Below are 13,819 nucleotides of genomic sequence, written 5' to 3' on the forward strand. Positions count from 1 at the left end.
CAAATGCACCCGCAAGGCTCAAGCACAGCTAGACGAAGTGGTCGGTGCGGATCGACTCCCATCGGTGGCGTCCCGTGGCCCCCATTGGGATGCTTCACGCTGTCTCCAAAGATGACGAGTACATCGGCTACCGTATCCCAAAGAATTCTGTCATCGTCACCAATCAATGGGGATTGGAGCGCGATGGGGAAATTCACAAGGATCCAGAAGCCTTCCGCCCTGAACGCTGGATCAAAAACCCCGATCTCCCGCTAGCTGGCTTCGGCTTCGGTCGTCGCAAGTTTCTCCAGCGATCCTTGTACATGGGACTGCCCCGTTGCCTGTGGGCTTACGACATCCTGCCCCCAGCAGGCTTTGATCGTAAGGCTAAACTGCTTAACATTGCCTCCAAGGGAGGAACTTTCCTTTCTTTGGCCCCTTCTACCAAAGCGGTCTTCAAGATCCGGAGTCCTAAACATCGCGAGGTCGTCGAACAAAGTTGGCTCAATATTGATAAGGATGAGAATCAAATGTTTGCAGATATTGGATCTAAGGTACGCAAATAATTTAAAAGCCGGTGGTATCCAGGAAATGCAGATCCAATGAAACGGAGTTCATTGAGGAAAGAGAAATTAGGGTTATGAGATCTGAGACTAGAAACAAAGTTGATGCCAGAACCCTCAGGTCATAGCACACCCTTTTAGGCAGAGACCATCTATTACGAGTTATTCCGGTCTTCATACTATGGAACCAATGCATTGAGCCTTTATTAAAACTAGAAACAGGTAATAGCCAGTAACTAGTGTGAGCTGCCGAAACAGATGGAACGTTGATGGACCCATATAACACATTATATAATCAACGGATCTCGGAGAAACTCTCCCGAAGCCAGCTTTCCACATCCATTTTTCTTTCCACCTGTCCTTCTCTTTCTTTCTTCAACCACACAGTAATTTGGCTATTCTGTGAGCGGCTGTAATGATCTAAGCCGTGATCAATTAACCATTTTGCATCTTATTCCTTCTCAAGATGGATGTCTTCTGGGCGGCTCCCCGGTCATTAGGTATGCACGTCCCTATTGGCCGAGCCTCAAGCTCTCATTCTGACTTGTTATTCAGGACCCTTACAGCCTTGACTCTGGTTCAATCCGCTTTAATGTATAGCGGCTTACTGAGCTTCTATTGGGCGCCATTCATGCCGAGCTTGATATTCTCATGGCCACCGCAGATCTACCGACTGGTCACACCATTTCTACTAACCGGACCACAATTTTCTTTCGTCTTTGATCTCTACCTCAGTATGATGCCTCGGTATCACATTGGCCTGGCCTGAGTGCTAATGTACCGACAGTGTACAACTATGGCAGCGCTGCAGAAAAGAGCATGGCCCCTGGAGAGTTCTTCATTTATCTCCTGTTCGTAGCTTTCAACATCATGGTAAGTGACTCAATAGAGTCTGCTTTTTTTGTTCTTTTTCTCTGCGTTCGCGTTCATATCCAATCCCTCGCTATAACTGCCCGCCCAGCTTCGAAATCTAGCTGAATGCGGTTCCTGAAGGCGAGGGAGAGCACCCCTGCATCTGTGCAACACCATCATAATTCGCAAAATTCAGGTGTTGTGCAGGTGTGGGCATGGTGGGATTTCTTTCGAGCTCACTGGCGTGATTTCATATCGCGTCGGTATCGGAGGTGCCCTACATTTCTATATACATCATCTATTCTTTTCCAATGCCATCCACATCCTATTTTACTCGTCATCCTGGTAGTCCAACACATCTCTTCCAAATTTGCTAACTTTCCTAAGCTCACTGCAGGTGGTTATCTGGGAGCGCCTTTCCTCTTGTCCCGTAAGCTTACCGTAATTGGTTCCATTCTCGCGCAGACACTGACTTGAAATCAGCCTTGACCATGGCCTTCGTCTATACGTTCTCCCAGACGAACCGAGGAACGAAGACAAGATTCTGGGTCGTCGACATCCCGGTGGTATTCCTGCCATACGCAATGCTTCTCGTCGGCATGGTGACGAACGGGTGGTATAGTGTGCTGATAGATATCACGGGCATTGTCGCTGCCCATACTTATGATTTCCTCACACGCATCTATCCGACTTTCGGCGGTGGAAGAAATTTCCTCACTGTCCCCGGCTTCGTGGAGAGATACTTTACCCACCATGACCCCAACAGCGGATACCGAGGATATGGAACGGCGAGCCGCGCGCCACGGCCAGCTGGACAACCCTCGTCGGCATCGACGTCAGGATCATCCTGGGGCGGCTGGACCTCTTCGGGTTCTTGGAATGGCAGAGGCGCTGGCCGGAGACTCGGTTAGATCGAGAGCCATATAGGCTCTACGTCTGTTGTAACCCTGCATGGGAAATAATTTGCATGTAACAGACGTTCCGGCGTTCATTGTGCCTATCAGGACTTGTGACAGATAGTGATAGTTAATAGTGATAATTGACAAGAACAAGGTTTGGGGCATGCATCTGTCCACAAATACAGATTTCTTGAACCCAATTAGTCAATTGTCCTGGAATGTCTTCTTTATTGGATCAATTAAATTATTCTCTTCAATAGTCTCTATTATTAGTAAAAACGTTCTTGAAATTGGAAGTGCTTGGAACCGGAGGCGTAAAAAGTCGAGAACTCCAAGTCACGTGGTTTCTTCTCCAGGCGCTAAACCACTTCGGGCGCTGGAGCTGCCGCACTCGCAAAATTTCCTTCGACAAATTTTCGGGGTTTTCACCGCGCATCCTTCAACGACAACCAACAAAATGGCAGTCGTCAAGACCTCGGAGATGGACTACGCCATCAAGCCTGAAGCGTCCGTTCCTTCCGTTGATACATCGGATTGGCCGCTTCTGCTTAAGAACTATGAGAAGCGTACGCTTGTCCTCAAAACTCCACGCTTGACCAGCCGACATTGACTTTTTCTGTAGTGCTCGTTCGGACCGGTCACTTCACCCCTATCCCTGCTGGCTCTTCTCCCCTGAGCCGTGACTTGAAGTCATACATCAGCTCCGGTGTCATCAACCTTGACAAGCCCTCCAACCCTTCCAGTCATGAAGTCGTGGCTTGGATGAAGCGGATCCTCAGGTAAATCAAAATCCACCAAATCCCCTCAATGGTTTCGCACCTTCGCTAACCACCTTACCCTCTATAGAGCCGAGAAGACTGGTCACAGTGGTACCCTTGATCCCAAGGTTACCGGTTGTTTGATCGTCTGCATTGACCGTGCCACTCGCCTGGTCAAGTCCCAGCAGGGTGCCGGTAAGGAGTATGTCTGTGTGATCCGTCTCCACGACAAGATCCCCGGTGGCGAGGCCCAGTTCGTCCGCGCTCTGGAGACCTTGACTGGTGCGCTCTTCCAGCGTCCCCCTCTGATCTCTGCCGTCAAGCGCCAGCTCCGTATCCGTACCATCCACGAGAGCAAGAACTACGAGTTCGACAACGAGCGCCACCTCGGTGTCTTCTGGGTCAGCTGTGAGGCTGGTACCTACATCCGTACCCTCTGTGTCCACCTTGGTCTCCTCCTCGGTGTCGGTGCCCACATGCAGGAACTTCGCCGTGTTCGCTCTGGAGCCATGGGTGAGGGCCCTGGTATGGTCACTCTGCACGATGTTATGGACGCCCAGTGGGTCTACGACAACAACCGCGATGAGTCTTACCTCCGCAAGGTCATCAGCCCTCTGGAGTCTCTCCTCACTGGCTACAAGCGTATTGTCGTCAAGGACAGCGCTGTCAACGCCGTCTGCTACGGTGCCAAGCTCATGATTCCTGGTCTTCTCCGCTACGGTATGTGAACATGCCCCCCCCCCGAGTTCTATTTCCGGGCCATTACTAACTTTTCATCTTCAGAGGCCGGTATTGAGTGCCACGAGGAGGTTGTCCTCATGACCACCAAGGGTGAGGCTATCGCCATTGGTATCGCTCAGATGTCCACTGTCGAGCTCACCACCTGCGACCACGGCGTTGTTGCCAAGGTCAAGCGTTGCATCATGGAGCGTGACCTCTACCCCCGCCGCTGGGGCTTGGGACCTACTGCCCTTGAGAAGAAGAAGATGAAGACCGCCGGAACTCTCGATGTAAGTGGTTGAACTGCCTTTGCTTCCGTACCAGCTTACTAACTTTCCTCTCAGAAATACGGCCGCCCCAACGATGCTACTCCCGCTCAGTGGAAGAGCGAGTACAAGGACTTCAACCTTCCCCTCACCGGAACCTCCGCTGTTGCCCCCGCCACCGAGACTAAGACCGAGACCGAGACCCCCAAGGCGGAGTCCCCCGAGCCCGTGAAGGAGGAGGTCGAAGACAAGAAGCGCAAGCGCGACGGCGAGACAGCCGAAGAGAAGGCCGAGCGCAAGAAGAAGAAGAAGGAGAAGAAGGAGAAGAAGGAGCGCCGGAAGTCCAAGCAGGATGATAGCGACGACAGCGACTAGATGCACTCCAGGAAGGCCGTCAGGTCCCTTTCCTGTACCATATTTTGCTATTTCCGGAGTCTTGGGTCAAAAGGGAAATTTGTTCTATTCCAGAGTTTCATATTGAAGGCTGCCTATCTGTTGAATCTACCATTCTTTTAAATCTGAGTAACGTTAGCAAGTGAATTACGTACATGTGGCGCTTTGCTTTGTTCACGGCGTTATTTTTTGGGTTTATATCCAAGAGTATTAGCTAGACCTCGGAAATATATATGCAGCTATATAGACAGGATAAAGCTTTGTTAACTTCACGAGGGCGCTTACAACATAACTAGGCTCTAGCTCATTGATCATGTCTGTAACCTTTCCTATCTCAAAAATGAACGATACAAAAAGTTATGTATGAAACTTGCTTGGGAGGGCTCTGGTATACACCTCGCAAACCAAGCTGGTTCTTTTGAGGGAAATGGGATTGAAAGGAAGTCAGGCGTTATTCGTTAGATGGGGTATTGACATTTTGATATCAAAAAGCGGCGATGGTTGAGTACAAGAATAGTCGCTTATGTGGCCTTAAGATGCCTTCTTTGGTAGTGTTTTTTTCTAAATATTCTCCTTATTTGACTTGAAATGTATGTACCAAGTGACTTTTCCATGTATGATACCCTTTTGTGATATATATATACACTATAATCGAATTGAGTTTTGGCAACCTCACACTACACTATGATGATCCATACTATAATATATTTTGTACGACCTATTTTGTTCAATGCCCCTTTAGAATCAACTTTAGTGAAATTATTTAGAAGACCGTACTCTGTACGGAGTAGGATCGTGTGGTGTAACCGCAAATGGAGGCGGTCAATGCTTGTCCTCGATGTAGATCTCGTGACTGGAGTGGACGTTCTCTCCGCATTTACCTCCCCTCCATTTCATGTCTAGACCGTAATCCTCGACTATTATCCTTCGGACTTGGATCTAAGAGCAAAAGAGACTTGAGCCTCATCAACATGGCAGCAGAGCTGACATCCACCAAGCTCAACCCAGAGAGTCACATCATCTTGGTAACAATTACTCCGCACCTCTATGATGAACTGGATCCTAATCGAGGTGCTTACACAGGACCAACCACTCCTTCGACTGCCACATGAACTTGCCCGCAGGAATTTCAAAACCGTACAACGAGCCGTCGAACGAGAAAAGGAATATGTCATCCCCGCACTCAAAGAGACCGCCTCCGCCTCACTCTCCAACACCCAAACGCCTGACCAGACCCTCGCTGCTCTCGACGCAATGATATCCAGAATGCAAGGTCTCAAAAGGAAAATGGAGAGTCTACAGCAGGAAGAGAAGAAAATCCACAACCAATCTCGCAAGCGCATTCAGCACTTGGAGGCCCTGCACAAGATACCGAGTCTAGCCGATGTCAAGTACGATCAGTGGTCAAGGGTACGGCTGGACCGCTTACTCGTTGACCACATGCTGCGCTCGGGTTACTCTGAAAGCGCCAAGCAGCTGGCCCAGGATAGGGGGGTGGAGGATCTCGTGGATCTTGGTGTATTCACTCAGTGCCAACGGGTTGTGGATAGCTTGCGGCGCGGGGAAACCAAAGAGGCATTGCAGTGGTGCGGAGAGAATAAGGCCGCACTGAAGAAGAGCCAGGTATGTTGAAATAAACTTGTGCTGTCTTGAATCTCAGCTAACTTGACGTTTATAAAGCATAATCTTGAATTCGAACTCCGGTTGCAGCAATATATCGAGATGGTCAGGACACAAGACAAGTCCAAGAAGATCGAGGCAATAATTCATGCAAAGAAATACCTCATATCCAACCATCAATCTCAGAATTCTGAGATTATGCGCGCCGCAGGATTACTGGTTTTCACACAAGACACAAGAGCCGAGCCTTACAAAGTAAGACAAACATTCATTTTTGATTAGTTGACTTTTTACTGATGCAATATAGTCTCTTTTTGCGCTGAGCCGCTGGAGTTATCTCGCACAGCTTTTCATTCAGACTCACCATGAGCTACTTTCATTGCCATCACAGCCATTATTACATATTGCACTGTCTGCAGGACTCTCCGCTCTCAAAACACCTCTATGCCATTCAGCATTTACATCATCCAGCTCAAACTCACAGTCAACGTCGACATCTGTGTGTCCTATCTGCTCCACCGAACTGAATGAGCTTGCACGCAAGATGCCATACGCCCACCACTCAAAGAGTTATGTGGAAAGCGACCCAATAGTTCTACCAAACGGCCGAGTCTACGGGAAGCAAAGGCTAATCGAGATCAGCAGAAAGATGGGATCAGTGGAATCAGGCACCGTCAAAGACCCAACAACAGGAGAGGTTTTCCAAGAGAGCGAGATGAAGAAAGTGTACATAATGTGAACGTGAATTCGAGCAGAAGGATGAAACAAGCTAAGCTACAGCCCACTTTATACAGTTCTATTTTAAAGCATGATAATATACATTCCAGCCCTTACTCGCTATCACTAGAATCATCATCATCCCTGCTCCTCTTCTTTCCTCCCTTCTTCGTCGGCTCCTTCTGCTTCACTTCAAAGACATACATCCGAGCCTCCCGATCCTCCCCCTCCATCCTCCACGCTCCCCATCCTTCCCTTCAATATGTCCCGCCGTTCTCGCATGCGAATACCCCTCATAAGAAGTCCAAGGAAACCGGAAACTAGTCACAACAACCAGTCCCGCATGTCTCGCCAAATCCCTAATATTCCAAAGCGTATACGGCTCCCCCTCAAACAGAGTCACAAGAATCTGACCAGGCCCAACACGGAATCCCTTCCCGGTAGTATCATCATCCTTCCCAAGCTCCTCCCCTTCTCCTCCTTCATCATCCTCATCCTCATCTTCCTCTTCACTCTCCTCCCCATCAGCATACACCCACTCATCATCATCGGCATCCATGAGCGGCGGCGGCTTCGAAACAAGAGGAACACAAGCCTTAAAGAACGCAACTAACAGCTCCTGATTCGCGCGAACTTGTCGGTTCACGTCCGTAGAGAGTCCGCCCACATGAGGGAAATTGAAACAGATCACATCCCACGGCCCGCCGGGCTGGTATGGTGGTCCTGCTGGCTCGTTCTGCTGGTACCAGGCCGGTCTTTTGCGCTCGCGGCGGGTGAATCCTGTGCGGATTTCCTTGCCGCCGCCTGCTGGAGTGCCGAGTTTGCGAGCATCTACGGAAAAGATGACTTTGGGAGTTTGCTGGTTGGGATTGGGATTGGTTGAGTCTTGCTCTTCGGATTTGCTCTCTTCTGGCTGCTCTTCGGGCTCGTTGCTTTCTACTTTTGGCTTTGATGATGCGTTCAGGATATCTGAGATGTTCTGAGGAGCTTGCGGGTACTTGTTGTACAGTGCTTCCTTGGAATCATAGCATGTGGCGCATAGGTTGCGGCACTTGTATTGCTTTGCCAGAGAACGGGCGAATGAGAAGTCACCTAGTGGTTGTTAGAATTTATTCTTTCCAGATATAATAGATAAATCGGGGTTGAAGCATGTTGCATGTTCTTATTTTTATATAAGAATGCATGTTGGTTCAATTTCATATATCAAAGTGAAAACACAGCTCTGGGGATGGACCCTGCGAGGAAATATATGTGTCGAAATTGATTGCAATACAATTCTTGCATAAATTGAAGAACGCAGGGTGATATAGTCAATTAAAACAGAAGAAAAAGCTCACCTTCACCAATCAAGAGGATGCGATCCTTCCTCAAAAACGGCACGATAGGTCTCTGGTTTGCTTGCATAGAAGCTTTCTTAGGTGCATTGGTATTGCCACTACCCTGCTTTTGCCCATTGCCATGCTGCTGTCCCTTGGCAGGGTTGGAAGATTGGCCAGATGATTTGCCTGGTCCGCGAGGACGTGATGGAGGGGCACTTTTGGCCTTTTTGTTGTTGCGAGGCATGGCTGAAGGGAAAAAGAAGCGAGTTCTTTTTCAAAAAGCTGTATGAAATTGTATGAAATGAATATGGAGCCGTCACCGCTGGTGTCGGCGGCTGGAAGATGATGCGGAAGAAAATCGACCCGGATAATCCAATATCCGAAGTATACAGCATCCTCGTCTTTGCTTTTCTTTATCCTACTTTTTTTTTTTTTTTTTTTTTTTTTTTTTCCAAATTCCTCTCACTTGTGAACTTCGGGCTTATATTTATTTCCTTTGGAATCTAATTGAAATGAAGTGTGCCGTATAAAACCAATCTGAGGTTGATGAAATTTGGCTCTAGCGCCGTGGAAACACTAGAAACAGAGTTTAGGATATCTCAACGTGTGATCGTAGTCCCAGAGACAGACTGAAGAGGGACTATGCAGTGAGTTAAGTGCAATAGCATAATATTGTATTTGACCAGGGTAGCCATGTACGTCTCAAATATCTTCTTGGTCCCGATTGAATACTCGCAAAGATAAGCAGTATTCGTCCAGCGCTTAACCTCACCATTACCTCTACCAGTGCAAGCCCACTAGCCCAATAAATGAGAGAGATTATATTCTTCCGGAGGTCCCTGGTAGTCTATTATATCACACTGTTAGTGCAGATCAATTAAGCATAAGTGGGGAAGAACCAACCCAATGGAGTTCCAGTTTGTGCTTTTTGACCAACACCGTTTGAGACGCTCACGCTGGCTGGGAATTTCGATTAGCCTGACTATCTTCTTTGGGAAGCCACCCAGTTTAGCAATGCGAAAAAGGTAGGCTGTGGATTTGCTATTAATTGCTCTCCAGGTGCCGCCACATTATTCCCTTCGATTCTGTCTCTGGCTATCTGCTTAATGCACGACTCACATAATGATATCCTAGGTAGGAAGGGAGTCTCTTGTCGGGTATCTTTCATGGTTGTAGGAAATGGTTCAAGATTCCTAGCAATTCACGTAAAGGTACTTAAATTTCCCTTTTCCTTTCTTCACCTTGAACTCTCCGCACTTGGGGCAAATTACAAACAGCTTTCCATGGATAGTTGGCCAAGCTTGTTGTGCTGCAACCTGGGTTTAGCCATCCGTGCAAGCCGCTTTTGCTAGGGCCCAAGCTGTCAGAAATTGCCGAACCGGACGGTGACTTCTGGAAGTGCATTCTGGTATCGGGTCCACGCTACACAATACCGGCGATCATTGTTTTCCCACCGGTAGTTGGTCCCGGGATTGAGAGAGAGAGAGAGAGAGAGAGAGAGAGAGAGAGAGAGAGAGAGAGAGAGAGAGAGAGAGAGAGAAATGAGGGTAGGAGGGATATGCGAGGAGACAAATTGAACTTTTATACTGAATTTTGGTAACTCGTGACAACAAACAAACAAGGAAGGAAGGAACCTCCAAATTGGGAAACAACGACTATCTTAACGACAAACCCCCCCCAGGCCTGTAGGTGCCGGCAATTTCTTAGTACAAGACCATGGAAAATATAAAAAGAGTTAACCAGAAGAATAAATCATATTAGTTTTCGAAAGACACGTTCTATTAGAGAAAAGAACAGATCGCGGCATAGCTATATACATCGAAACAAAACAGACAAGGATAGATGCTATAGCCGCATGTCAAAACAAGGGGAGAATTACTAAATCATACGGTAGACCAAAAGCAGGGGGTCAGGAGAAACCGCCAAGAAAAAAGGAAGCAGTTTCTCTGCCATAAATGTAAGGTGAGGGGAGGGGAGAAATAACAGAAAAGAAGAGAAAGGAATCAAACACCAACACCGACCAAAGTAATCGCAGGATTTTCCCCATCAGACCAGACAAGACCCTTGAATTGGGCTGCAATGAAACGTGAATCATAATGTCACATGCAAAGGAGCACCGTGGACGCGGTTGACTTTTTGGATATGCACTGACCAGTCAGATGCAAATTGTCATTCCAAGCCTCTAAGAGCGCAGCGAATCTCTCATGCTCTGGCTGCTGGCACTGACTGGTGTGGGGAGAACACCGGTGCGGGGCTTGGAGTTCTGCTTGATCTTGGCCACGGCGTAGACAATACCACTGACAAAGCCGACAGCAATGGCGGACACACTGGGGAAGGTGACTGGCGCATCGAAGAAGATGAGACCAGACACGGCAATGGGCAGCTTGTTGAGAGCGCCAACCATAGAGTATGTGGTGGAGGAGGTGGTGCGGACACACCATGCGGATGTGTACGAGATGAAGACAGAGGAAGCACCGGACAGAACCATGGCGAAGAAGATACCGTCACGGTTGGACTCAGGGAAGTTGCGGGCGATGTTGGCGGATGACCAGTCTTCGACCAGCAGGGTGAGAACAATCAAAACGGGGATCGACAGGAGGTTGTTGTAGAACATGGCTAGAGAGAAGGTTATGTTAGTAAACATATTTGAAACAAGGCTGGAAAGAACCACATACTGTCGAAATCCTTGAAGTTGGTCAGCTTGATGCGCTTGCGCATGCCCAGGACATAAGCTGAGGTGCACAGGCAGTTGATCAACATCCAGACGTATCCAGCGTTCAGGGTGGAGACCTTGCTGGAGGTGTCACCGGTGCTCTCCACAGCATGCTTGATATCAGCCCAGGCAGCAATGAGCGAGCTGAAAACCATCAGACCGAAAGAGAACAGAGTGAGGTTAGTGACGGAGCCACCGAACCAGAGAACTTCTCCATAGGCGATCAGGATAATGGTCAAGTTCTTGAAAATAGTGTAGACGGGGATTGAAAGGAACTGAAGAGCCTTGGAACCAGTGTAGATCATGCCGATCAGTAGGAGCGTAATCGGAAACCCTGATATGGAATCTTGTCAGCTGCCGCATCTCTCAGCTTGTGGTAATCGGAGAACATACACTTTCTGGCCTCATCGGTGTTGAAATCACGGTAGGTGATAAGACCCATGGACTTGCAGGTTTGAATTGCGGCAATGCAGACCAAAGACTGGTGATATTAGCAATTCGCCTTGGATGAAGAACTGAAAAAGTCACCACATACCTGGACACAGAGCAAGAGGAAGTTCAGATTGAAATCCAAGCCCGACAGAACATACTTGTTCATCACGGTCATCATAATTGACGAACCGCAGTATGCCAGAACGGGAAGAGCGGGGTTATTGGAGAGGCTCGGACTGGGGCGGGGCGAGGGAGTCGGCGGCGGCGCAGCCTCGAATCCCTTGTTCCCTTGGTCGAGCTTGTTCATTTCGACGGTGTAGTCGTCGGATTTCTTGTCTTCGGCCATGTTGAGCGAGTGGTCGCGGATAGGGGTGATATCGGCTGTTTTGTTGTAAAGGAGGGAACTGAAATGACAGATGGCACCCAGAATATATCCAGGGGAGTCGAGGAACAAGAGGAGGTTGTTCGAGAAGGTGACCGAGCAAAAAAAAGACCAAAGGAGATTTGACAACAACAGATTTCGCGGCCGGAAACAGGCACGTCGTTACCTAAGCATGGCAGTTAGGGGGGAATTGCTACAGACACGGCACGTTTTGCTAGTAGCACGGCACATTAGGTAATATTCCCTTTACATAATCAATTTTGACCGAGATCGTTACCATACATTACCACAGCAACTACATTACTTACTACTGTAGCAACTACATTCTATCTACTACTGCTTCATTACTATAAGAACCCGACCATGAATCAATTCTCTCTAGTCAATCTTATTGTGCTTTTCATCTTATTTACATGCTTTTCACACTCTGCAGGAGCGGATTGTATGGCCAATTTCTCCACAATTTGAGCACTTCGAGGGTGCTTTCTTCTTAGTGACCTTTTGGTTTGATGTTTTGATGTTTTGATCTGATATGTTCTCTTGAGCTGATCTGCGAGTTGGTGGTGGTAATAGAGGATCTAGTATTGGCAGATACATAGATGACTCATTACTAAGGCCAATCCTCCAAAATTGATGGATATCGCTTAGTGGGATTGGTTGATGTTTTGTTAATAAACTAGCGATTCGGTGGGCACACGGAAGGCCCATTGTCCTAGTGAATATATTAGTGCAGTTTGATAAAGGTGCTTCGGGGGTAGCTCTCTTAGCTATAGCAGCTTGATTAGAGATTAAAGATATTGAATATCGTGATGTTCTCTTTATAATATTCGAATAGAGAAAGTGGGAGCAGAAATTTAGTCTCTTAATCTTATCTTCTGTAAGATCAGATTCAAGTCGCTGATACTGAGCCTGTAAAGCATTATTAATTCTCTCAAAAACATGAAGCATATCACCTGAAGATCCCCCTATATACTTTTTTAAAAAAGCGTGAGACCCCTCCACTCTTGATGTAGCCCAGTTACCAAGATGAAGATATTGCCCTACCCAAGCCCTAATAAACATCTCTTTATAGGTTAGCCAAGTACTTTGAATATATCTAAGAGCATTAGGGGCAATTTGATTAAACTGCGTTGTGAACTTAGCTAATTGAGCATTATATTCATCAATATTTGATGAATTAATTAGCTCTTTCTATGACTTGATAAAAGCCTCAAATTCCTCATTTGAAGAGAAATATTGCTTTGTCTTTGCCAGCACATTCTTATTAATATGCCAAATGCATAGTAGATGTGGGCTTCTAGGACAGATAGATTTAATTGTACCTAATAAAGCAAGATCTCTGTCAGTGCAAAGAACTGGAGAAAAGGGTAAGGGGTCAAGCTATGAAAAAAAAGTCTGTAAAGTCCACTTATAGCTTTCTTCCTGCTCATTTTGCATAAAGCAGAAAGCAATACTATAGGATGAATTCGATGGCGAGAGACTAATAATATGTAAAAGAGGCATCTTATACCGATTCGTCTTGTAAGTACAGTCTAATAAAAAGACCCTATTATATTGATTAGCATACTTAATTGATTCAGGGTGAGCGAACATAAAAAATTGAATATGACCTTCTATATCTTGTTTAAATGCATATTTCCATTGATTCTGAATTAATATCTGTTGAAGAAGTTTAAGAGGTAAGTGATTCCTAAGCTTTTTCTGTCTTATACTACCTCTTATATTATAAATATCTTTTGGTCTTATTAAGATATCAGGTTGATCCTTTCTTAATAGACTTATAATATGCTGCGGTCGAGATCCAATATCTGATAGATGTTTAATAGTTTGATTTTGATCTTTAGTAAGCTGTGGACGCCTTGCCATAGGATGCCCTATCATATTATTAGTAGCTGCATGATTATGATTAGGATTTCTTACCTGGATTTCCCATTGATTAGTATCAACAAGCTTCTTTGCATAAAGGCGGAATGGGCAGTTCATCCGTCTAGTACTTGTCTTCCGGCGTTTTGCCCCTTCTGGGGCATCAATATGATCATGGTATATACCGCCTCTATCACAACCAAGACAAATATTCCTCTCCTTAGCGGAGTTGATGATAGTGATAGCATAACCATGAGATAGGGCATGCTGTCGTATCGAAGTAAGGAGTTGCTCTCTAGTCTCAAAGACTTGCTCAATTGGTGGCTCCATGATTAGGTGAAAT

General features: G+C 46.8%; 6 protein-coding genes across 6 annotated transcripts; 4 read left to right on the forward strand and 2 right to left on the reverse strand.

Annotated features, from left to right (window-relative positions):
* Nucleotides 1-89: 89 nt before the first annotated feature.
* Nucleotides 90-545, forward strand: N7487_008911 (uncharacterized protein; the record flags this gene model as incomplete). Its single annotated transcript, XM_056876641.1, has 1 exon — nucleotides 90-545. One exon carries the CDS (start codon nucleotides 90-92, stop codon nucleotides 543-545), a length of 456 nt encoding a protein of 151 aa, XP_056728829.1.
* A 463-nt stretch (nucleotides 546-1,008) lies between these two features.
* Nucleotides 1,009-2,305, forward strand: N7487_008912 (uncharacterized protein; the record flags this gene model as incomplete). Its single annotated transcript, XM_056876642.1, has 4 exons — nucleotides 1,009-1,042; nucleotides 1,330-1,415; nucleotides 1,782-1,824; nucleotides 1,878-2,305. The coding sequence occupies 4 exons, from the start codon at nucleotides 1,009-1,011 to the stop codon at nucleotides 2,303-2,305; spliced, it is 591 nt and encodes a 196-aa protein (XP_056728830.1).
* A 445-nt stretch (nucleotides 2,306-2,750) lies between these two features.
* Nucleotides 2,751-4,412, forward strand: cbf5 (pseudouridine synthase CBF5; the record flags this gene model as incomplete). Its single annotated transcript, XM_056876643.1, has 5 exons — nucleotides 2,751-2,859; nucleotides 2,916-3,072; nucleotides 3,140-3,771; nucleotides 3,835-4,061; nucleotides 4,116-4,412. The coding sequence occupies 5 exons, from the start codon at nucleotides 2,751-2,753 to the stop codon at nucleotides 4,410-4,412; spliced, it is 1,422 nt and encodes a 473-aa protein (XP_056728831.1).
* Nucleotides 4,413-5,401: 989 nt separating this feature from the next.
* On the forward strand, nucleotides 5,402-6,789 carry N7487_008914 (FYV10 family protein; the record flags this gene model as incomplete). The annotated part of the gene is made up of 4 exons (XM_056876644.1): nucleotides 5,402-5,455; nucleotides 5,514-6,053; nucleotides 6,111-6,305; nucleotides 6,358-6,789. 4 exons carry the CDS (start codon nucleotides 5,402-5,404, stop codon nucleotides 6,787-6,789), a joined length of 1,221 nt encoding a protein of 406 aa, XP_056728832.1.
* A 91-nt stretch (nucleotides 6,790-6,880) lies between these two features.
* Nucleotides 6,881-8,330, reverse strand: N7487_008915 (25S rRNA (uracil2634-N3)-methyltransferase; the record flags this gene model as incomplete). The annotated part of the gene is made up of 3 exons (XM_056876645.1): nucleotides 6,881-7,001; nucleotides 7,058-7,859; nucleotides 8,105-8,330. 3 exons carry the CDS (start codon nucleotides 8,328-8,330, stop codon nucleotides 6,881-6,883), a joined length of 1,149 nt encoding a protein of 382 aa, XP_056728833.1.
* A 1,938-nt stretch (nucleotides 8,331-10,268) lies between these two features.
* gmtA (GDP-mannose transporter) lies at nucleotides 10,269-11,577 on the reverse strand (the record flags this gene model as incomplete). The annotated part of the gene is made up of 4 exons (XM_056876646.1): nucleotides 10,269-10,702; nucleotides 10,762-11,133; nucleotides 11,193-11,280; nucleotides 11,335-11,577. 4 exons carry the CDS (start codon nucleotides 11,575-11,577, stop codon nucleotides 10,269-10,271), a joined length of 1,137 nt encoding a protein of 378 aa, XP_056728834.1.
* Nucleotides 11,578-13,819: the final 2,242 nt, after the last annotated feature.

The sequence above is a fragment of the Penicillium crustosum genome (genome assembly GCF_028827405.1).
Source record: "Penicillium crustosum strain IBT 35664 chromosome Unknown utg000003l_segment0_segment0, whole genome shotgun sequence".
Classification (NCBI taxonomy): Eukaryota; Fungi; Ascomycota; class Eurotiomycetes; order Eurotiales; family Aspergillaceae; genus Penicillium; species Penicillium crustosum.